This window comes from Dermacentor andersoni, chromosome 7 (assembly GCF_023375885.2).
Source record: "Dermacentor andersoni chromosome 7, qqDerAnde1_hic_scaffold, whole genome shotgun sequence".
Taxonomy (NCBI): Eukaryota; Metazoa; Arthropoda; class Arachnida; order Ixodida; family Ixodidae; genus Dermacentor; species Dermacentor andersoni.
The window spans coordinates 93,926,116-93,949,944 of NC_092820.1; the positions used below are offsets into that span (position 1 = coordinate 93,926,116).

The window sequence follows — 23,829 nt, forward strand, 5'->3', positions numbered from 1 at the left end:
TTTTGTCAGACTTGCCAGCCATCACGAAACCTTCCAATTTTAAGCTGCCAATACGTCACACTGTCATGCGTAACGTTGTCACCACCGGCCCCCGAGAGTTCTGCCGATTTGGATGCCACTCTGGTGACCACCTTGCCATCGCCAGGAGAGAATTCGACCACATGCTGCAACTGAGTACTTCCGTACTTCGTCGAGCAGTTAGTCGTCAGGAGAGGTATTCTGTAAGAGTCCACCTACTGGACAGGTCCATTTCGTCTGCTATTTAAGTTCTGATTGGCTGGGCTGCGCGTCCGCAGCAACCAGGCGCCACGGCCAATCAGCAGTTCAGCAGTAGACGAAAGGGACATGTCCACTAAGTGGACTCTTACAGAATGGCTCCCCAGCTCTCCACGTGGTATCAAAGCGTGACCCAGGGAATTGGCGCCCGTGCGGCGACTTCCGTGCGCTACACGCACGCACCGTCCCTGATCGCCTACCTACTTCCTCATATTCACGATTTCGCAGCCAAACTAGCTGTAACTGTAATATTCAGCAAGATAGATTTGGTGAAGGCCTACCATCAAATCCCTGTCGAGCCAGAGAACATCACCAAGAATGCAACTGCAACACCATTCGGGCTTTTCGAGTAGGTCTGCATGCCGTTCGGGCTGGGAAACGCTGCTCAGACGTTCCAGAGGTTTTATGATCAAGGCAACCCGGGGAATCCTCCCCGTCTTTGCATATCTGGATGATCTCTTGTGGCTAGTATTTCCCGTGAGCGGCATAGCAACCATTTGTGCCTGCTATTTTCTCGGCTCCATGAACAAGGCCTTCTCAACAACCGCGTGAAGTGTGTCTTTCGTGTCCACGAAACTGAGTTCCTGGGGTACCGCGTGACCCCGGAAGGAATCAGACCATTGGGAAAGAAAGTTGGAGGCTTGCGCGATTTCCCTAGTTCAACGTCACTGCGAAACCTCCGTGAGTTCCTTGGGCTGCTCAAATTCCACCTCCGTTTCTGCGAGGTTAGCAGGAAATCGCAGAAGAATAAAGAAATAGCTCCTTCGGCTCCTGCCATCGGTCCGCATGGCTCACATGTCTTTCGGTCGCTGACTCACACATTGTTGTAGTGGACCTAACCTCAGTCAATATAGGGCCTGAGTACCAAGTTGGGTAATCGTCGGCGAACTTTTTCGCCATAAAGTTGGAAAAATTATGACGCAACCTCGGTAGCCAATGAGGTAGCTCGCCCAACTCGTAGGTGCTGCAGCTGGTAGCAATGCACATCTTTAAATTAAAAGCTGACAATGAGTTACACGCTTTACACGGAGCGCCTAAATGGGACACTTAATGATCAGACGGACCTACCCTAACGGCTCAGTACGTTTGTGCAATATCGCCAAAACCGTTTCGGGTCCCTTTGAGGCGCCGGCGGGTCGCATTCATGCGGTAGTTAGGGAGCCTTACACGCAAGTCCTGCATTTGCACTCCCTAGCTAAAGTTAATCAAGGGCCTTAGCTATAAAGTAGGGTCTGTGCTCCACTGGCGGCAGCGGCAGGAATCAAGGGGCGCAATTGAAACGTTGGAAAGTGCAGTTAGTGGGCAGGCAGTGTGCCGCATCTCTCCTGCCTCCAAGCCCGACCGTGCCGCAGCGTATAAATCGTTAGACACCTCAAAAAACTAAGTTGCGACTAAGTTGCACGAAGGCACGCACCCTCAGCGGACAAGGTCGGGCCGCTGACTACTTAAACGAGCCACAGAGCTAGAGTACTTACTTTTAAAGTACGTTTTAGCCACCCACTCCAAAATGTGAATTTACTTAGTCGCCGAACATAGGCCAATACGCCAGCCTTTTAGATAAATATGTCACTCACTAATTTATTTTAAGGCCTCCTTTGTTTCGTAACACACCTACGCAACAACTCGCCACCAATGCTGCTGCTCGCGTCACGCCACCCCGTATTTGGATGCGCGTGCATGCTAAAGTGAGGCGTTTCTCAATCTCTCGCGTGGATCGATCTCTCACCGTGTCTGAGGCACCCTGCTGGTAATCTAGATAGGTGACGCAACGCTGCTCGGCGCTGATGACCTCCTCCAAGGTGACGTTGCCCTTGTTGGTGACGTTGACGCTGCCGTTGGCGGCACGCGCGTAGTTGTGGGTCAGTAGAGTGAAGAAGTGGCGGAACCCCTCTTTGTTCCGATGCGAATATCCACGGAACACAATGGCCTTCGTTAGTCGGGACGGTAAGATGGTCACCTGCGGGCGAGCGGTAATTATTAACAATCAAGGGATCGATTACTTTTCGTCAGTTAAACTTTTCCATAGCGTACCATAGCTGAACTGAACTCAGCACAACACTATCCACGGATCGCTGGCATACAAGTAGACCTGACCTGGTAGCTACTAAAAGGCCGGGCCCACAAAGAATTCGTACTCTGAACACTTTGTAAGGGAAAATTCCAGCCAATTCTGATGTAGGATATGTTATGAGAGAGGACGGCCGGTCATTGGCACAGAGCGCAACGAACCAGAAACTTTGTAAATACGGGTTTCGATCCTTCAAGACGACAGTATGAATACGTTGGAAGGCCTCAGAATAGCTATGAGTAATATATGTCTATGCTTTTCTCTGCGAAGTAGTTTCGGTACCTCCGTGCGTGAGGTGTTCCGTGTGGTTGCGCGGCAACGAGCACTTGCTCATAACACCCGCATAGGCCTGCATATTAGGCGCAAATAAACTTTTATGGATGGCAGTGTTTTCATCTCGTCGTCTCAAAATGTTTCCTTATGCGTTCTAAGCTGCAAAAGCAGCGAGAAAATAGTTTTGTATTACTCTCTATAAGACCAGACAAATCGACGTGGAAATCGTCCTCCACCCTAACTTATTTTATCATGCAACGCGAAAGACAGTGCAACCAAAGGATACGACAACGAAAAGGGAACGTCTATTCTGAACGCTGTAGCAAGGCGGGCCGATCGCCGACTGGGTAGTGCACCGACTTGTCACATAATAACCGAACAAGGCTGCTCTTCATCTTGCTCTATCGAAGGGGCAGTCACTTATCGTCCATTTGTCTTAGAGACAAACCATGCATTCAGGGAATGAATGTTATTTTTTTACATAACAGCTATTAATCCACCCATCTCAGCATTCGCATTTTGTCCAAGGAAGCACTGACGAGTGTGGTGGGCAGCATTCAGCAACGGTAACGTGTATACCCTTTTCACCGGCTACATCTCTTCCTGCAAGCTGGTGTCGGCTGCGCCGCGCCGAGCCTATAGTGTCCATTGGGAAACCGGCTGAGCAACTCCTGTCCCCAATTACCGCCTCCTTCGTGGCGGTTCGATTGCCGATAGCGGCGGGTGCGTTCCGAGAGGAGCGGAACGAAAAGACGATCCTGTGCTTCGCTTTAGATACAGGTTCAAGAACACCAGATGGCCGAAATGAATCCGGAGCAACAAACAGCACAACCGCGTCCCTCATAACCCACTGCTCAGTAAAAGAATACGATCCGTATGTCGTGCGCATGCTCTCTTAAGGAAGGCTGCTTCCTCATTAGTTGATCGGCCACTGTTGGCGTTTTGACATGAATTATGACGTCGACGCGGGCTTCTCGGTAGATTTCGAAGCTTTAACAGTGCGAAAGACGAGGACAATTCAGTACCCGTGCGTGGCCTTGCTGTGGCAATGATACCATTTCTCTTGCATTGACGCTGATTCTCTTTCCATTTTGTAGATTTATACATGGAGTGTGTAGTATCAAATAAACTTTAGTTGAAGGCTAGCGCCTTGTCGTTCGTTTTTCGCGCTTTTAGTGAGAAATACGAACGACAAGAAAGCTTCCGTCAGGGATCTTTGGACTAAAAGCATGCTTTAGCACAAACATTGATATTAGTGCAAAGCAGCACCGCGGTAGTGTTTTATGCAACCTTCATACTTTGTGCGCGGTTTCTAGTCTGCCAGAATGAACCTACTGACTCAACTCTCGAAACTTCTAAAAGCTGATCAACCCGCAGTGTATTGTGTTCACCGTGCAGAAGCCTCGAAAATAGAAGATTCACCCTCGTTAACGGCGTTCCGCTAACTGTGCTTTGCTGTAATTACTGTCCTCCCAGGTTTTCTTTGTAGTTGTTTCTGTGCGGCCCAAACTCGGACTAAAATGCCGAATCGCTGTCTAACTCAAACCAAGACTTTGCTGCGGCAAAACAATTTTGCGATTAATATTTTTTCACCAAAGTCATAGTTTCCTGAAGATTACGATGCCCAGTCAGAACCGCAATTCAGTGACACTAAACCGTTTCGTAGACACTTTTTCTGGATGCCAATATCGTCCAGCCTGATTCACTGAAACTCACAGAGACTCGCAGTAAAGTATGAGAAATCAGCGAGCTTACCGAGCAGTATTTCAACGAATGAGCAGCTTGCACACGTGGCGTAAAAATGTTCGAAGCTCAATATTTCGTCATTAGCCACAACGTAAACGAGTTACGAAGGATATTGCGTCTTTCCTGCAGGCTACTACAAAAGTTCTAAATGGGGATGTTTGAAGTTCGGAGCGCAGCATAGAAAAACCTAGCGCAATTGACACATTCACGAGTGATTACGCTGAAATAAATAATGTAGGGACATCGCAACGAAAAAAAAACAGTTAACTAATAACATGACAACCTGTGCTCAAAAGCCATTGGCAATAAATAAATAAAAAGGTACAGAAATTTTGAGAATTGTCTACTAATGCGCAAGAAATGTTTGGTTCAGCTGCTACTTCGTTTTTTGCTTAGTTTTGCTTACTTGCTTTTCCTAGCTTATGCGCGTCTACCCATGGCTTTTCAGGTGGCAAAGAATGCTTAGGCTTTAGTAGACAATTGTAAGATTTTCTCGCAGCATCCGGCGTCTTCAGTGCTATCGTACTACTTGAGCTGAAACGCCGGGCACCAGCGCGCCTCGACGGAAAAGAGTGGTCGAAAGGGAACAGCAGTGGCCGCATCAGGGCGTGAGGAGTTGCCTGAAGGGAGAGTGCATCGCCGCGATGCCGTATCACCCTCGCTGTCGCTCACGCAAGCCTGCATTATGCGCACGTTCCTTGTCCACACAAGCTCTTGCCTGCATTCTGACTGCGCCTTGCTAAGACCCAATGAAAACGCGCTCGCTTGCCCTCCAGGTTTTCATAACTCGAGGGACACTTAGCAGCGTTCAATTGGACATTGGGCCACCCCAAAATCTCAAGTCCGCCCACACCGAGACTTCAAGTTGGCTTACCCTCAGATTTGATTTTGGCCCGACCACAAATTTCAATTTGGTCCACTGCCAAATTTATTTGGCCCACCCTCAGATTTCACATCGGCCCACCCCCAAATTTAGCTTGACCAACCCCCAGATCTGACGTTGGCCCACCTTCAAATTTCCGTTGGCTCTCGTCCGAATTTCGTGTTGGCCCGACCTCAAGTTTTAGTTGGCCAACTCCCACATTAAGTTGGCCAACTCCCACGTTAAGTTGGGCCACCTTCAAATTTCAGGTTGGGCCACCCTCAAATTTCAAATTGAGCCACCCTCAAATTTCAAGTAGAGTCCACTACAAATTTCAAGTTGGCCAACTTGAAATGTCACATCGGCCCACCCCCAAATTTAAGCTGTCCCACCTGACAGTTAAGGTTGGCCTACCCCCAAATTTCAAGTCGGCCCACACCCAAATTTCAAGTTGGCCCACACCCAGATTTCAATTGGCCCACTCCTGCTATAAGCTCCCCCATGCAGTTTTTAAGGAGCCCTCTCTATGGGCATTCGGGTATTCACTTTTACAGCGCAACTATATATGGCTAGGTCATTTCCGTCGTCCGCGAACCGGTGAACAAAAAATTAAATTATGGGGTTTTACGTGCCAAACCACTTTCTGATTATGAAGCACACGCCGTAGCAGAGGACTCCGGAAATATCGACCACCTGTGCACCTAAATATAAGTACACGGGCGTTTTCGCATTTCGCCCCCACCGAAACGCGGCCGCCATGGCCGGGATTTGATCCCGCGCCCTCGTGCTCAGCAGCCCAACCCCATAGCCACTGAGGAGAACCGGCAAACTAGGTCGTTGGCGCGCCTCGGCACAATCGTGTGAACACGCTCGTTAGTCGTCTACTGCAACAGCTGGCTCCCTTGCCACTCATTGCTTAAGGACACGGAGGAAGCAAAGCATAGGAGAGGCCCTGGCCAGCACGGACGTATTGGAGCAAGTGTGGCGGAAGTCACGTACTGTTCTTCGCAAAGGACTACTGGTACTGGTACCCCAAACATCAGCGTTGGTATAGCAAGCACGTTCCTGAAGTTCTCGCTACTGCTCTAGGCCTCTGCAAAGTGAAGCAGATTTATTCAGGCCGTGCCCTTCTCGCAGCAGATTCTGTTCCCGAGACAACCTTACTTTGGAGCGTGGTGCGTAAACTTGAAAGTTGTGTTTTGGGTCTGTGAGTGCGAGTTGTCAGTCAGCAATACACTCAAGTAATCACGGCGTAGGTCTTCGTCGTCGTCTTCAATGTACCATGCAAAAGCACAAGAGCTTGTCTGCTTCACTAAAGCTGTTAGAAAAGTTTCGTATGTTTTGTTCTGACGGCCGCTGGCAGCACACACTACCGGCGGCTCGTCGCAATGCAAGTTCGAAGCCCCCGCCTATCTGCTCCGGTGAGCTGATTGGAGGCGCAATGGGCGATGGCACACCAACATGGCTGCATTTCCGGCTTCAAAAACGTGACATTAAGGCCTCTCATATTTTGTTTCTTTCCTCCATGCTTAAGGGGATATGAGCCATTCATTGGCAAGAGGAAACTATCGTCATCATCATTACCAACTATCATCATGAGCAGTGGCTTGAGCCTCGTCTCTTATTCCACAGCTGGCTCGTTTTCACCCATCGGCGCAACCGCTCGAATGCGCTCGTGCCTCCCTATGCTCGTGTGTCCGTCGTTTTTTTCCACAGCTGGCTCCGTGGCCGCTCATCACTCCAGCGTAGAGTTTTACAGCGAAGCTTTATATGGCCAAGTTTCCGTGCATTTTTGTTGTGACAAAAACCATCGTCATCAATGGCTCATACCCCCGTAAGCACTAGTAGTCGCGTAGGCAAGCATAAAAGCAATAGCTCATAGCCTCGCAAGGCAGAGGCTACAAGCACTCAGCAAAGTGAAGCGAGCAGGGCTTAAATTCTTTCTAATAACGCATACAACATACAGAACAGCACGTCGAAAACTGTCATCATCAAAGGCTCATACCTCTGTGGGCAATGGCTCACGAGCCCGTAAGCAAGCAAAAAATGCAATGACTCATAGTCGCGTAAGGTTCATGGCTACTCACTTTGCGTGAATTAGCTGCGATGACACTACCCTTGTTGTCGTTGTCGGTACCGAAAAGGCAACGGTTTCCGCATTCCGTGTTGCAGGCATATCCGTCGCAATGCCGACCACAGAGCGGCGTACGTGCATCGATTTGACATTATCAAAGAATGTTGATAATGTCACTCGCAGTTTCGAGTGAAATATTGACCACCGATCAAAACAATAAACGAGTGCGCGTACCTTCCGTTACGATGACCACCCATCAAGACAATGAGTTCGTACTTTGTTCAAAATTATGTGTCACCTCCGTGTCGTGTACTAAACAGCTTCGCTGCTCAACCACCTTCACAGAGTGGAATGGCTCATGTTTTTCTCTTCTGTCGTCGTAATGGGGAGATCACGTAAATTCATTTTATTTACGGTGGCATGAACCATTGCTTAATAGGGTATGAGCCATTCATTGTTTTACGTGACGGAAGCACTTAACCACGCAGGAGGTACGAGAATGTGTGTGCATACCTATCGTCACGATGACCACCGATCAGGGCAATAAGTACGTTCTTACCTTTGTTCAAAATTCGATGTCAGCTCTGTTTCGTGTGCTAAACAACTTCGCTGGTCATCCACCTTCATAGTGGAATGGCTCATGGTTTTCTGTTTTATTTTTTGCTTTAAGTTGTTCCTTTTCGCTTAAAGCAACTGATCATCTACATTTACATTACACTCATAAAAAATTTTCACTCTTTGGTACTTATCTTGTCCCACAATGATAATCATCGTCTGTCTTGCTTGCGTTTCCTTTCTTGAAAATTCAGCGCTCACTAACTTTCCTGTCGAGAATGTCGCGTGCCGCTGAAAACCCGCAAGGGCCATTCATAACTTGGAAATATAGTACTGCCAAAGCCACGGAGGAAGGAAAAAGATAGGAGAGAGCATGCCGCAATGCGTTTGAAGCCAAACCTGATGACCCAACACGTGATCGCGCGTAAAAGTGTGCGGTTAGTTTTAGTGTTCTCGCTCTGCAGGCAGAGCCACGGCAGGGTGGCTTAACAAGCGCGCTCCGAATTAAAACTACTTGCATAGCTACTCGGAACCAAACCCACCAAACGCCTCAGCAAATCTCGATTCTTGCTCCGTGATCCCGACACAAGAGGTCATGTGTTGGGCCACGACTGTGGCTTCACAGAGCGTTCGCTTGCCAAGGCTAGCTGCGTGATGTGGCGCTGCCTCCTATATTTGGCCTTCCACCATGGACAAAGCCCATCTAAATAGGTCGCGAAGCTTGAAACGAAACGCACGCCAAAACCAAAGTTGGTGGAGCACAATTGAAGCGCGTCTAGGTGAGGGGGGGGGGGGGGGCAAACACAAACTAGAACACCTACGTGAAAAAAAGAATGTTCAAAAATTTTAAGAATACTGTCATACCAGTAAATATTCCGTTTCAAATATTTTTGGTGTGTTAAAAGAAGAAATATAAATTTTTTTTTCTATTTCACAATGTATTAGTTCGTCCTTGGTGACCCCTAACAACCAGTGATTCTGGAAGAAGACTTGGCAAGACGGTGCAAATCATGTCTTGCGGAATGACGGGGCTCACTTAAACGCGGCGGTTCCTTCAGGTTTTCTTTTTTATTTCCTTGAGTGCTTGGTCAAAGGGTGGCGCGAGTGTTACCTCAAAATTTGCGTGACCTAACGCACGGCATTCATTGGCGAAAGGTGCGAGCCCAGGTTTTTTTGTCTTCGTGGAAGTTCACGCTGCGTCATCCTACACGCTGCATCTAGCCGTGACGATAAATGCGAAACGCTCCGCAAAGAAACGTCGCGCTGTGTTCGTTCTTTCTCCGTCACACAAGTATTGAGCGTCCGACGGGCAGCAAAATTGGTACGTCAAATGTTTTCTCAATGATAATGTGGTGCAATGTTGTCTGATAACTGTTGGACAGGGATACATGGTGTCGCATGGAATTGCGGATGATTCAGTGAAAAGGTTTCTCATATGTTGCCATACAGTATGACTGTGCGCTGGCCATAGTACTTTTCGTCCACTGAAGCATGTTTTGTTTGGCTGAGGCGAGCTTGCGGCTTGCCTAAGCCTCAAAAGAATAACTGCTGGCCTAGGGGTTGAAATGCCGGACGCTAAATAAATTCAGATGCTCGCGCCAAGCTTCATCAGATATGACCTCACTATCACTGCCGGTTGTAACGTCACTTCTTGTTTTTTTTTTTTATTTTCTTGCGACGGAAATTACATCGACATCCAAACGCATTTCTGCCGGCGGCGTCGGCGTCGCCGCGAGGTTCCGTATAAAGTCCAGGCGCGATAACACCGTCGCCTTACGCCTTACGCTGTATTGTGCCACTGAAAACTTGCGAGGGAAGACGACGATCGCGTCTCAACCTCGCCCTTGTGAAAGGAGCGGAAGTGGAAGTAAGCGTACCGTTTTTTTTTTTGGCGCGCGAGGCACCTAATGTTTCGAGGTACCTAAAGTCTCGACGCACCGGGTGGAGGGGAGGGGGCGGCGTTCTGGTCAGGCTGCGACTGCGCATATGGCTGCTGCGCGCGGTCGCGCGGCTGTATTCCGACAGCGATTTGCGTTGAGGGCCGAGTCTAGGTGCGTCGGTAGCTCGTAGCTTTGTGCGTGTTCTCGGCGCTCACTCTGCGTTGCAGCGATAGACATCACCAAGGTCACTTCGCTCACTGCCGCATTTCCTCACGCCAGCGTTTCGGCAGCGAGTGTGCGCTGTCATCGAGTGTGACTTGTTCATGTTTTCTGTGCGCGCTGACACCGTGCTTGTTAATTTAGTTAGCAAGCGAATAGTTACAAGTTGATACGGCCGATAAGAAGTACTACACTATGGCGGTCTGCTAATTTGTTATAGAAATCGATGCTTCGCCTTTCGGGCGAAACTGTGGCTTTTACATCGAAGCTGCCTATGGCTATCCTCCGAAAAAATCGTGGCGGCGAACAGAAAACGCCTTGCGGCAAAGCGAACTTCGCTAATGCTCTGTGGCTCTCAATCTAATGCAGGTATATTGGAAAAGATCGCATTCAAATTGGCCGCTAAGACGACTCTTTCATTACGCCAAGTTTAATTTACTTGTCATAATTAGTTCCCAGTGAAGTTGTAAATATTGTGAAATTGCCGCCTGCTGTCAATACATGGGCTTCTACGGGAGGGAAACGGACAGCTCCATGTTAGTCGGCTAGAATAAAACTCTAGACCTCTAGGTTTCCGCCGACCAGGTTAAGTACCGCCAACCTACCCTCCTCCTGCACGCTCCTCTCCCACTCACCCCCTTGGCTTCCGGCGTCAAGCGGAACTTCCGTAGCTGCAGCTTCCTGTTCCGAGTGGAAGTGACGCTATGTATTTTTTAGCGTTCTTTACTTTCGCTTCGATGGAGAGGCTTTAATTGCACCAGATGCGGTTTAAACTGTGAATGCGATTCCATCCAAGAACCACCGCCTATTGTAATCAGCGATCTGATCGTGTTCGCGAGAGACAACGTACAGTGGAGTGGAGTGCCTGGGCGCTTGGAGACCACTGCCGATTTTCGTGCATTTGGAAAACAGCGACCGCGAACTACTACTTCACCGCAATGCAACATCTTGTACCCTTTCCATTCTTCTCATGGGTCATGACTGCCACAGCTCTGCTAAGCACGCGCGGGCGTTTCACCATCGGCCGTCAAAGCGGAAATTCCCGCAGCGCAACTCCAGGAAGCGGAAACGCCGGAACCGGAAACTTCGAAACCGGAAATGCCGGAACCAGAAATGCCGGAACCGGATTTGGTGTGAGGCGAAAAGGCGGCGCACAACAAAGGTTGTCGCTACGTAAGAAAGCGGCGGTGGCGCGTGGATGGAGGGGCTTTAGGTATAACGGCCACCCGCGTCTAAACTGTGGTCCATCACAGCTGCGTCGACAAGAGCTGCGTCTTTAGAGCGACGTCGTGAATACCCTTTGGTGGTAGCTCTGTGTATGTATGACATAGTGCGCGATGTAGTGCGCGCCTGATATTTCTTTGTATTTCGCATAAATGACGTATGCATATATAATTATATGTATAGTTACATACCAACAAAACTCTATACCAACATAATCTATACCACCATAGCAGTTTCACTGGTCAACCATCTTCACAGGGTGGAATGGCTCCTCAATTTCTTTTGTTTGCTGTTAGTTGTCCCCCCGATACGTAGTTGGTAACGTTTGCAACGAGCCGCCATTTCCTTCACATGCGGGCTTCTATGGAAGCTTTGCTACCAGTTTACATATGTACATTGGTACTGCTACTAATGCTAAAGGCTGTGCTAGTTGGTCGCTCGTTGGTTGCTATACTGTAACCGTGAAACATGGTTATAGCGCCAAGGAAGAGGAAAACAAACAGGAACTGCGCAAGATGGCTGCTGGTCAGAATTGCACAGGACCAGGGTCTGTCCTGCGCGCTTCTTGTTTATGTCGCCGTCTTCCTCGGCGCTCTAACCATGTTTCACAGTGCCAAAGGCGTGCATACCTGCGAGGCATACGTGGTACCATGCTCGATAGCGTAGTCCAAGAGGCTCGGCCAGCCCAGGTACTCCGAAAAGAGCACCGTGGCTTTCAGCAGCGTGTCAGCGTCGGCGCCTTGCAGAGAGGGCCAGCCGATACCGGCGTCGCCCAGACCGGACCGCACCGTGTCCGTGTTGTCGATGTCTTTATTCTCGACGACATCTAAGCAGGACTTTAAGAAGCGCAGCGTCTTCTGCAGCTCGTTCTGTCCCGTGGCCGTCAGGCTTGTGTTGCGCGCCGCCATCCCTATTTCCTTTCGGAACTGGTACTGGGCTTCCTGAAATTAGTTTCCGCCTTGAGAGAAAGCTTAAGCCTGAAAGTATCTGCTTACATATAAGTATACCTAAAAGACAGCACTGTTTTCCTTGGCAACCAGAGCACAGAATTTGATTAGGTTTGTTGCACTTAACATGAACTGCCAATATCAATTAACTCTAAGAAGCAGTATTTTAGCTATGCCGTCAATTGTTCTAGGAAACTTCTTAAAAAACAGAAAATTGAAAAAAAAAAACGAACGGTGAGCAATACAGGTAAAAGCGGGAGCCAACGTTTCGACAAGTTAACTCCTCATTTTCAAGGCGACATATGCTTTCCGCAGCACAGTATATATTAGCGGCGAGAATTTGGAGTGGCGCCCTCTCGCGAGTGACGTCACGGCCAGGACGCCGCTCGCTCCGGCTCGCTCGGCTGCCGCGCGCGCTCGTTCCCTTCGTGTATGCCTGGCGTATGGGTGGCTCGAGCCGTGCTTTTTGAGCGGTATGTCGGCTTCTTTCTGCTGCTATACCTGAACCGCAGTTTCTTCTTTAAAAGCGCGTGAGTCGAGAAAATTTACGGCTTGGATATCGCGAGCTTCGTAGCGTTGAAGGGGTCTACTGGTTTACAATGCCTATATGCGCCGTGTCTGTCCATAAATTTTGTGTAAGAAGAATGTCTGCAAATTCAACACGCGAATTTGTGCATGATGCTTCGCTAAACACTTAACACTCCCTTAGTATTTAGCTATGTGAGTCATTGCATTTTACGTGGCAGAAAAATCTAGGTAATTGGCGTCAACATGTTATCCGTGTTAGAAAGACACTGCCCAGCGAAGCTGTCATCATGATTCTTATTACTCTGGTGAGTCGTTCTAGTCATGTATGGCCATTTATTAATGCGTAAAAGGAGGAGTTAGGCGCGCATTAAGGCGCGCCTAACTCCTTTTTTTACGCATTAATAAATGGCCATACTTGGCTATTTCTTATGAAAAAGTTTGCTGCTACTTTCACGAACCCTCTCTGAGACAGGCCTCCAAAAAACGAATTGCTCATGGCTGCTAACACGACGGCGCGTAATGTAGAGCATTTACATAGTTAATTCACAAATACCATATTAGCAATCACTTGAGAGAAAAGTTTCGAGGTTAAGATCGAGAACCAATCAACTGCAAGCGATGAAATGTTTCATGGTGGCCCCCAGCAGCCTTTCTCGACAGTATGGCACACCCCTCACACAACGGTAGTTAGTGCCCGACTGTCGGTATGGCGAGGCACCCATTGTTCGCGAAACCCATCAGTTCACTACAACTTCAAATTGAAATCATAAAGCATTTACAGCGCCAATTGGAATGCCTAAAGTATTCTCGAGGTACTACGGCGCAGCTTAGATTGCCTAGAAAATGAAAATTCAAGCACCTTCCGCCTTACCATGTCTCGGTCCAGCGTTGTTTAATTATACAAACGGATAACTATTCACTTCGTTGGTACATAAAAGAAAACCTCGCAAACCTTCATAAAGAAACCACCACAAGCCTTACATATTTCACTTGATTTTTGACCCTCCACCGGGGAATTATATTTTCAGTATGTCCCATACTCTGCATGATTGACGCTTCGACTTCTTTCTGGCTGCAACCATACGGTCCAAAAGGCATATATCACTAAAAAATTTGGACCGAGCAGACTGTGTCAGTTCGCCAAACAGATTCGTCATGTATATTCCTCAAGGAACAAGGACTAGTAAATTTCTCAAGTGATCGAATGCGGTTGTCGATCCGCGCATGAAAAACCCGCAATGGGCTGGTCTGCGCTCCTTCGGCTGGCACTGTAGCGTTGCCTTTGAGAGCTGCATTGTCATCCAAGAAATGAGCTCTTTAAATAAATTATCGCGAATAAAGACGTTGTAAAAATATATTTGAGACGACCGCCATAATTATACAAGCAGAGAGAACGACGGCGAATGAACGAAAACACCGCAGAAAGCGCCCAGACACCGCCCGAACTGTAGCAGACGACAGGCGCGAGTCCTTGCCCTGACGTCACGCGAGCGGCGCTCGCAGCGCCCCTGTAGTTCGTTCTCGGGGCTAATAGGTAGGGTTCTTTTAAAGGGGAGAGGGGGTAAGGTGGGTTGGCGAGGCAACGACCGAGTGTGTGTTAGCGGCGAGGGTGCGGAATTGAAAAGAAAGGTGCGCTAATTAACGTCGGTGGAGGAATGTGAGGTAGTGCCGTGTGTCAGCCGGTTGACGTCAAAACGCAAGCTCCCGCCTGCGTTTTAACTGCGCCTCGGTGAGGCCAAACGAAAATGCGCCAAGCGTCTCAAAGCGATCGCTTGCCCACGAGGAGTTCATAATTCGAAGGTATGCTCAGTGGCATTAACTGGACATTAATGTTTTTTTTATTTTGTACACTCATGAGATGATGCCACCTCCTACCCATTGGCTGCGCGGGCACGTGCACAGTGACGCGCGCACTAGGCACACATTTATACCCCTGTCAAGCGGGCAAGTTAAGTGCACTTACGGGGAGTGCACTTCGGTACCTTGAGTCACACTTTAGGCAACGCGCTTCTTAACGGGAAAAAAGAGTGCACTCGCAGTAAAAACAAAATGGTGACAGAGTAAGAGCGCGTTTTTTAAAGATGTAAATTAACAAAAGAAAGCTGCTAAAAAGCGATTGTTTTAAGAAGAATTATATATAAAAACAAACTTCATCTATTTGTCTCAACAAAAAACGAAGAAGTTTTATTATAAGTGTGTTGCAAGTCAATGCTGGCCAAGACGAATGCCTAGCCAATCCAAAACAACATGGCGGTGTGCGGCAGTTGATCCTGCTCATAATCCTGCTAGAACAGAATATGAGCGAGTATATATGAGCAAAGACGGCAAGTTCGATATTTAGCTATACTGCAAAATGCCACGCACACGGTTCAAAGCACGACCGGCGTGGTCAGCACGCTTTCACACCAAAATAAACACGAACTGAATGAGCATGGCGGTACCGCAATGCCGCATCATTCTGGCGCCGTTAGTTGCGTACATGCTAAATTCGTTTCTTTATTGTGCTGTTTCGCTTCTCGCTAAACACAAATTATATTGTTAAAAGCTGCTCAATAACTGAAATGAACATTTGTGTCCTTTTTCTATGCATTACATTTTGCGTCGTTGAAAGCGTTGGTGGAGAGGCTAGGCACTCCTTCAAACCGTTGGCGGCGAGGCTACGCACTCGGCCAGCAAAGTGCGTTCCGTGAACGTACTCCGACTTGAGTGCTCTCATATGAGAGTACACTCCGCTGCGACGTTAAGATTTGGGAAAGTGCACTTAAAAACCGAGTGCACTCGCCGTAAGTGCACTTAACTTGCCCGCTTGACAGGGGTATTAGTCAAGCGGAGGCGTGGAGCCGCCATAGCGTCGGGGAAGAGTGCTCGTCTTGCACCCCGAGGGCCCGGGTTCGACTCCCACCCAGACGGAAATTTGCCTAACATTCTCCTCAAAAACAATTTACTTTGTGGCGATGGCCCGAATTTATCAGCGATGGCCGCAAGCACTGCAGCGCTGTTAAAACGTTTTTTCAGGTTCGGGCACGTCTTGTCGTGTGATCCGACATGACTTAACGCTGAGAAAACAGGAAAAACACTGGCGCTTGCGCTGCAACGTCCACTATGAAGTCTGACGGGCGCGTTCGATACTGAAATCCGTGGCGAGTCTGTCGTCGCAACGTGCCATTTTGACCTGCCGTCTCACAAAAGCTGCAATTTCAACAACTTCCGCTGTGCGTGGGATCTGCGTATTAAAAAAAAGTCAATGGCTAAGCCATTTGGATGTACGTTGCCGTATTAGTTGTCCACTTGACAATCGCGAACATTATTACAAGGTCTATTACGGGATACGTAAGTCAGCTCTGTTTGCGCAGCGATTACTACGTTTCATAAAAGAACAAGCGTGTAGAGGATTGCAGTCGGACTCTCCATGTTCCGGCAATGACAGAGTGTCGCATCGTTCTTGAAAATATTCTCACAGATGGTGGCAAGAATTAGCGTTACATCATCGTGCGAAGTTCGATGGACCCTGGCGTGAGACGCAAGTGGTGGACCCTGGATTGGTTTGTCGACTATTAACTATAGACTACCGTCAGCCTCAATAGAGAAACGTAGCGCCAAGGAGAAATGCACTAAGACCAGTAAAAAATACAAAAAAGTGATATTTCGAGAAAAACGCACTGTTATGTTTCCACATATAGTACAAGAGCTTAAACGCTCCAATAAAATAAACACAATTTTGTTTGCCCTCTTTGAATTGTCCCGCAGGACTATCAGGAGGATTATTTTCCTTCTTCCCGATTCATTGCTCTCTGTGGAGCTGCAGAACTCTGCTTGGCCAAACCGTTCCTACCAAGGCAAGTGAGAGAAATCTCTCACAAGTCAAAACGGAATCCATTAGATCATTCAAAGCGGACAAATTCGATGTGTCCATTTATATCTTACGTGAATTTTTTACGTTGTGTACAAGGGTTCTGCAAAAGCTGTATTTACATAGTTTCTTTTTTTTTGGATTCATGTGTAACACATAAATTTTGTCCGCTTTAGATGTGCTATTAGATACAATTCACAGAATTGTGATATTTTTCTTTGCTGAGTTAGAGAGTTGTAAACTTGATAGCTTCGTTTTCGGAAGATTTTAGGTATTTGCCAATTTTTTAATAAAAATATTGACAACCTAAATAAAAAATTCGAAACCAACAGTCACTAGATTTAATGTTTGTCTTTTAAATGCAACAAACCTCGTTAAATTTGGTGCAGTGGTTGCCGAGAAAGACGAATTCTCCTTTTAGATGTATGAGCACCCGAGCTAAAGCTTCCTCTTAAAGTACCAGAAAGCGCGGCTTTGGCGCCATATTTAAGTGGCTTGGATTGCTACACCACATTCGCCATTGCACCACCATGTCGCTCGGGTTCTCCGTAATATTCTGACGCTAAAATCTTAACAGAATGTTTATTACTCGGTTTGCTATAACGCGCTCTAATCCTTTCAAGTAAATTCTATGCAAATATACACAATTATGTATGCATTTGCATGTTACTCCTACCTTATGTTTGTTTACGCATTTTGCTTAAATGCTAATAGAAGCTCACAAGGCCTCATGATATGCGATGTGGACGTTGCGATGACTTGCAGGCTAATGCGACGTCTTGCTATTTCTCAAAAAAAATAAATTCTATGGTTTTACGTGCCAGAAGCACGATGTGATTATGCGGCACGTCGTCGTGGGGAACTCATAGTTTTGAACACCTGGGGTTCTTTAACGTGCTTGCGATCCTTGTGGAATTGTGAACGGAGGTGTTACGTGCACCGAAGTGTGGAATAGCGACGCATGCACAACGCTTCGACACTTTTGAGCATTTTGCCAATCATTCCCCGACGCCACGCGACTCACACGATCACGGCGACCTCTTGCTGAGTCAGTTCAGCAAAACGTCTTTTCTCCCTTCTGCACCTCACCTGTGTGAGAGATCTTGCTCGACAAGACGCCGAAGGCAGAACAAGAGGCAGTGAACATGTGTCCACATGATACGCGAGTGAGTGTAATGCGATATATTATCATGATTATTAGGATTCCAGCACCCGCAGGATCGAATCGTGTCACGAACAACATTACGACGAAATAACGTATGAAGTCCGTTCGATCTGCTTTCACCACTGTGCAACAATTCGCAGTGGGGCATGAGTTCAGAAATTGTGCAGCTTTACCTCATTGCTGCCGGCACAACGCGACACTCCGAACGAATGCCGTGATGCAGAGATGGTACAGGGATTATGCATTATCCGCCTAATGCGCGCTCGTCCACGTAGGTTGTGGAATCCCCGAATGCGAAGTGCGAAGTGCGAACCCACCCTTAGGTTGCGTCGACAACGCGGACGGTTTTAGCAGTGCTTCCCTGCGCAGCATCGTCTGCAGCGCTCCTGTTTCTTGCCTGTCTGCAACAATTCGGCACCATCAACACGGGAGGTGCAGAAAAATCTTAAACCAGCCCTGCGCCTTTTTTCACCTTTTGAAACGAATGGCGTGGTTCAGAGAGAGTCATTGCTGCATCACTGAAACGAATGGCAAGGTGCAGCTACTAGTGAACTGGTTGCAAACCGTCGAGGGCTACCGGTCTGACTATCCCTGGCAGAAGGGCACGTCACAGTTACGTGATCCAGTTGTCGGGAACTAAAAGAATTATGGGGTCTTACTTGCCAAAATGACGGTATGATTATGAGGCACGCCGTAGGCGGGACCGTGGAAATTTGGACCACCTGGTGTTGTTTTTTAACGCGCACTTAAATATAAGTACGGGGTTTTCACATTTCGCTCCCCATCGAAATGAGTCCTCTGTGGCCGGTATTCAATCCCGCGATAAGGTATACTGCGATGAGGTATCACAGGGAGAGCACACAAGGACAGGTTCAGTTTACTACGACAAGGTCTCCGGGATCGGCCCAATTTATTATTACACTGCCTCCAGGATCGGCCCAGTTTACTACTGCACTAGGCTTCCTCCATTACGCAGTCCCGAACGGTCCGCAAAACATCCGTGGCTTCCAGTCTGACTAGCCCTGACTGTGGGACACGCCACCGTCACTTGATCCAGCTGTCGGTGACTGTCCAAGGTTTCACTCAAAAGCACCAAACCGGAAGTCACTCTCCTGGCTGCCGTCGTTTGCACCGTCGTCTGCTTGTTGCTGCTCCTATCCCTCTACACAGCGAATTCATAGAGTGGATTCCGAGATGGTACAGCTTCGGAGGCCATGTCGCAGACACAACCATAACGCTTGTACAGTGCAATCGCAGCCTTAGCGCATAAAGCGTGTTCGAAAACCGCAGTTTACGTCACGCTCTTGCTCTTCGTTCCACTTGGCGGCTGTAATTAAGCCAGGTCATTACCTGCGAAGCGGAATTCCCTGCACGAATGTGAGGATATTGCGATCGTACCACGTCGCTATTCACGCAGAATGCGCGCGCCGATAAGCTGTCTACGAAAGGCCTGATAGGCATTTCGGACAGAGCGAATGTGCACTGTCCACTAATCGTGCAAGAAGGAAATGCTCGAACTTGCAAGCAAAATTGGATCAACATATGTGAGGAGCAGTCGGGGAAACTCCGATTGCATGCCACCCCAGCTAACGGCGAAATACTGCCACGTGCAATATTATATGCTATGGCAGACATGAATGTCACTCACCCGAAAGGCAATATCCGCGTGTTTGCTAGAAATATAGAAATGAGCATTGACAGCTTTCGCAAGACACATCAAGAAAAGCAAGCATGCGCAACTGATGTCTCTTAAAATAACGCCAAGACTAAAGCTGCAGAAATTACACGGCTCTTGAAAGGCTCGCATGATGGCGCACGCTCAACACTGATGTAACACACGCAATAGCTGAGTGCACAGTACTTGCCGTCTGGAACGTGCAAAGTACGCAGAACCACACGGAATCTTTCACAACATGGCGGCAAACACCGCGCGCTGCGTAAGGATTCTTTGGCGAGTACCCGAGCCCCTCAGGCAAAGTGTAATGCCATGTATTCGCAGAAAAATGAGTAATTTGCGAAATGACATGTAATCGTTTTAATAGTGTAAATGCGGATGATGGGAACTTATGGATGATACGGAAGAATGGAAACCAACTAAAATATTATCAGAGAGAATGCTCAATGGGATGCAAAGGGCTCCATAGAAATCCACGGGGAAGCATATATATAGTAGGCGTGGGTTAAGTGAAATTTGGGAGTGGGCCAACTAAAATTTGGGTGTGGGCCAGCTTGAAATTTGGGAATGGGCGAACTTAAATGCGGGGGTGGGCCAACTTAAAATTACGAGTGGGCCAACCTAATTTGGGGGTGGGCCGACTTGCAATCTGTGGGTTGCCAACTTAAATTTGGGAGTGGAGCAACTTGACATTGGGCATAGGCGAACTTAAATGTGGGGGTGGGCCAACTTGAAATTTCAGGGTGGGCGTACCTGAATTTGGGAGTAGCCCAACCTAAACTTTGGGGTGGGCCAACTTGAAATTTATGTTTGGCCCAACTGCAGTCTGGAGAGGACCAACTTGAAATTTAAATTTGGCCCAACTGCAAATGGGGGGTGGGCCAACATGAATTTTGGTGTGGTGCAAGCCAAATTTGGGAGTGGGCCAACTGAAATTGCGGGGTGTGCTTATGCATACTTAGACAGCTCCAGTGGAGTTTTTGCATGCTTCTTTAGATAGCCGTCATCTGCTGTTTGTACTGGTCGGACCAGAAATTTGCTGGCAGCTCCAAGACTCCGCGGACAGTCCGCAACTTCACGTCCGTGAAAAAGTCAGCTTAGCCCGTTCGCCCGACAGGCTCAGCGTTCTTTGCTAAAGCAAATTATTAGACAGCTATGCGAAGTAAGGTTAGTCGTTTAATCAGCTACATAAGCTGCTGTAAACATTCGCTTAGCTACTAAATTAACAAGCACGTTGTCACGCGCGCATAGGCAAACCCGAATACATCTCAGTCAATAAGCGCGGACACTCGCTGTCAAAACGCTTGCGTGATGAAGAGCGGCAGCAGCAGCGAGTGAATTTCCCTTCGTGCTGCCTCTCGCTTAAACGCGAACTAGGCGCACGAGGACCAGGTGAACACGAAGCCGTCAGCTATATGTGGCCGGCTAGCTTTCGACCCCAGCGCAAATCGCCTCCAAAGTTGTACGCTCTCGGCGGCTCTCTGCCGCCGCAGCTGGAGTAGAAAAGGACATGCGCACTATCCTGCCTCCGCTCCTCCTTTCTAGCGCGCACATCCCGCCACTCTCCCCTTGCGTGCTTGAGAAAACGGCGCGCACCGTCCCTGCTTTCCTCCCTTGCGAGCGCCAGAAGAAACCGCCGCATCAAGCCACCATAGTTCTCGGCTCACCCTCGCAAGCTTTCGCTCGCACCTCAAGCATACGGCGCGTGGCCGCGATGCTATCGCACTTGCACTTAATATAGAACATCAAGGGCGACGCCGATGCCGATAACGATGACGGAAATTCGCCTTGAGTGTCCGTATAATTGCTATCCCCAAAAACGAACATGATTCCGACATTTCTCGGACTGGTTGGCGGAGCTTCCGAAGTTCTCCGAGGAAATCGAATACGGAGCAGCAATCCCAACCAATCAGGGACTGTCACCAACTGATAGTAGAAGAGGCACATTGGTTCCGGAATCAGCCCAGTTTACGACTACACGGCCTCAAGGATCGGTGTAGTTTACTACGGCACTTCCTCCGGAATTGGCCCAGTTAACTATTACACTGGCTCAAGGATCAGCACAGTTTACTACTACACTTCCTCCGGGATGGGCCCAGCTTACTACTGAACTATTTGTGTGGTGGGCCCAGCTTTGATAACAGCATTTCGCAAACTGCTAAATTACGGCGAGAAATCGACGGACAGAAAAAACTTGGAGGACGCTTAAGCATCGCCTTCAAGAATGGAACGCGATAACGTAATTGCACCCCGTTCGCACCGCCCACTCATTCGCTCGGCATGCTCTTGAGTCACACAAAGACGAAACGTGCGCCTGAGCAAGCGGAACGAACCAAAGAACTCGGTGTCTCGGAGGGAGAAACGATCTACGCGAGCCAAACGTCGTGATCGGCACGGACAGCCGGGCCGCGACGCGCCATATAGGCGGACGCGATCATGGGGCTGACGGCTCGATGGGATCGTCCTCTATCTCGCTTGGGATCACCATGCAGATTCATGGCTCCTCGCAAGCAGCACGGCACGCATTGCAGGGGACGCTTTCCCACCGGACGCATTGCGGCGCAGCGATCACGTCAGAGGCGTCCCGCATCGGACGCTGCACCTAGGAATCGCGCTGTGTGCGGAAAGAGGAGCCGCGTCGCCTAAACACGAGGGTTCGAATGACGCACGCTGGAAGTTGGAAGGGGAGAGATCGAGAAAACTTATTAAACGCAAGGGTATTGGGGCATCCTCGCACCGGTTCCCGCACGGCCCCAATGCGCTCAAACGAGACGAAGCGGAGAAGCGGGCGAGTAGCGCGCCACCTGTCGGGGCAGCGCCGTACATTGCGAGGAGGGGGTCTCCTGTGTTTGCCGCAAGATGGCTCTGCGTGTGCGCCAAACGCACAATAAATGTAGCGGAAACGTACTTCGGTACGCGTTTAACTGCGACTTCTGTAATTTACATGCTCATAATTACCGATATACACCGCAGTATAACTTTCTACGGCACGTTTCTAAGGCAACACCGCATTCACTAGAGGCGCTTTTGTCCCGCCTTGAAGCATCGAACTCATGGCTGAGTAGTAGCGTTCCGGAGACCCTGGTTCGATTCCCACCGAGCCCGTCTTGCAAGTTGTTATTATTTATGAATTGCCTCCCGCCCTTTTTCGCTCACGGCCAATGCCGCCGACGCCGACGACACCGGTTTTCTGCGACACGAGCTCCTTAACGCTGTCGCGTTAAAAGCCACGGAGGGAAGGCAAGAAACCTTCGCTTTAAAAAAATGAGCGGGCTCAACTGCAGTTAACACCTACGCAATGCGAAGCATTAGTGGTTTGGTAGAGAATGGTTCTTATGAATCAGAACTGTTCTGCAGCGAACAGCTAATGCTTTTGCAACGTGTTGCGATCTCATTCGGAGTAGAGAGCATGGTGTTTGTTGCTGGTGTGGCATCCGGTAACTAAAATTAGTGTCGAAGAGGTTATTGAAGAGCGACACACGCCCACGCTCGGAGAGCATGAGAGTGGCGATGTCACGCCTCACGCACTTGGCACCCCTGCCCAGCATCAAGTGCGACCTCAAGACTACAGCAAGGGTGCCCGGCCTTTCATGCGAAATAGCTCGCCTAGAGGCGCATTGATGTCATGCGTAATTATAAACTTCTAGCCGCTTTCTTTCGGGGTACAAGGCGTTTGCCTTAATTTGCACGGAAGTCCATGTGCAATGACTTCTACGATGGTTTCTTTATTGGTCCAGGCTGCTTCGCTTACTGACCGCTTCGCGAAAGAGACCAAAAAGTTGATAAAAGATGAAAACTGAGTTGTTTCGGATAAGAAAGCTTTGGCTTTAAAGGACAGCAGAAGCAATCGGAGCGTGATTGGTAAAGTAAAGCGGGGATGATTGTCAGCTTGTTGTTCCTACCGTGAACCACTTGCCATTTCGTGGAGCGGAGGGCTATCACCTGATTTATGCAGGTCCACTACCACGCTTCGAGTTCTCGCGGATCAAGTCACACACTCGCAAGCCGCTTCATCTTGACACACTCTATAGGAGCGTGTCGTTGACGAGACAGCGAAATTCCTCATTCTGTTCGGAGAGAACTGCCACGCCTTACTTTCAGCTTAGAGGAATGTTGAAACAAACACTTTCTGTCCCAGTTCTTAATGCAATACAATTATTTGGGTAATTCACGCACTTTCCGGAGTATACCTTTGTTTGTATGCATGTTCGTATCAAGCCGTATTCCCGCCTACCTAGGTCACTGGGCTGATCGGGGTCGAATTGGTAGTGCTGAGGTAACGTAGCTTGAAGCCAACCATGGAACCAACTTGGGTCAATGACTATGTGACAATTTGTACACACGTGCCGCTCTTCAACGAACCTCTTTCACGCCGACATGGACCACTGCAGACGCGAGACCGGGTAAGCACAGCTGTCCGAAGAAACCCTTTTGCATAGACTTGGACCAGTATGTATGTGCCATTCGGTTGGTGCTGGTCTCCAACG

The 23,829-nt window shown here is 48.7% G+C and overlaps 1 protein-coding gene across 1 annotated transcript in view; it reads right to left on the reverse strand.

The window, feature by feature from the left end:
• Nucleotides 1-782: 782 nt before the first annotated feature.
• The window catches only part of LOC129385825 (uncharacterized), a 46,740-nt gene continuing 23,693 nt past the window's right edge, over nucleotides 783-23,829 (reverse strand). Inside the window, exons 5-7 of the mRNA XM_055072979.1 lie at nucleotides 11,807-12,118; nucleotides 2,003-2,233; nucleotides 783-860 (exon numbers count right to left, since the gene is read on the reverse strand). Coding sequence (XP_054928954.1) covers nucleotides 783-860; nucleotides 2,003-2,233; nucleotides 11,807-12,118 — 621 coding nt within the window. The remainder of the gene's footprint in view (nucleotides 861-2,002; nucleotides 2,234-11,806; nucleotides 12,119-23,829) is intronic.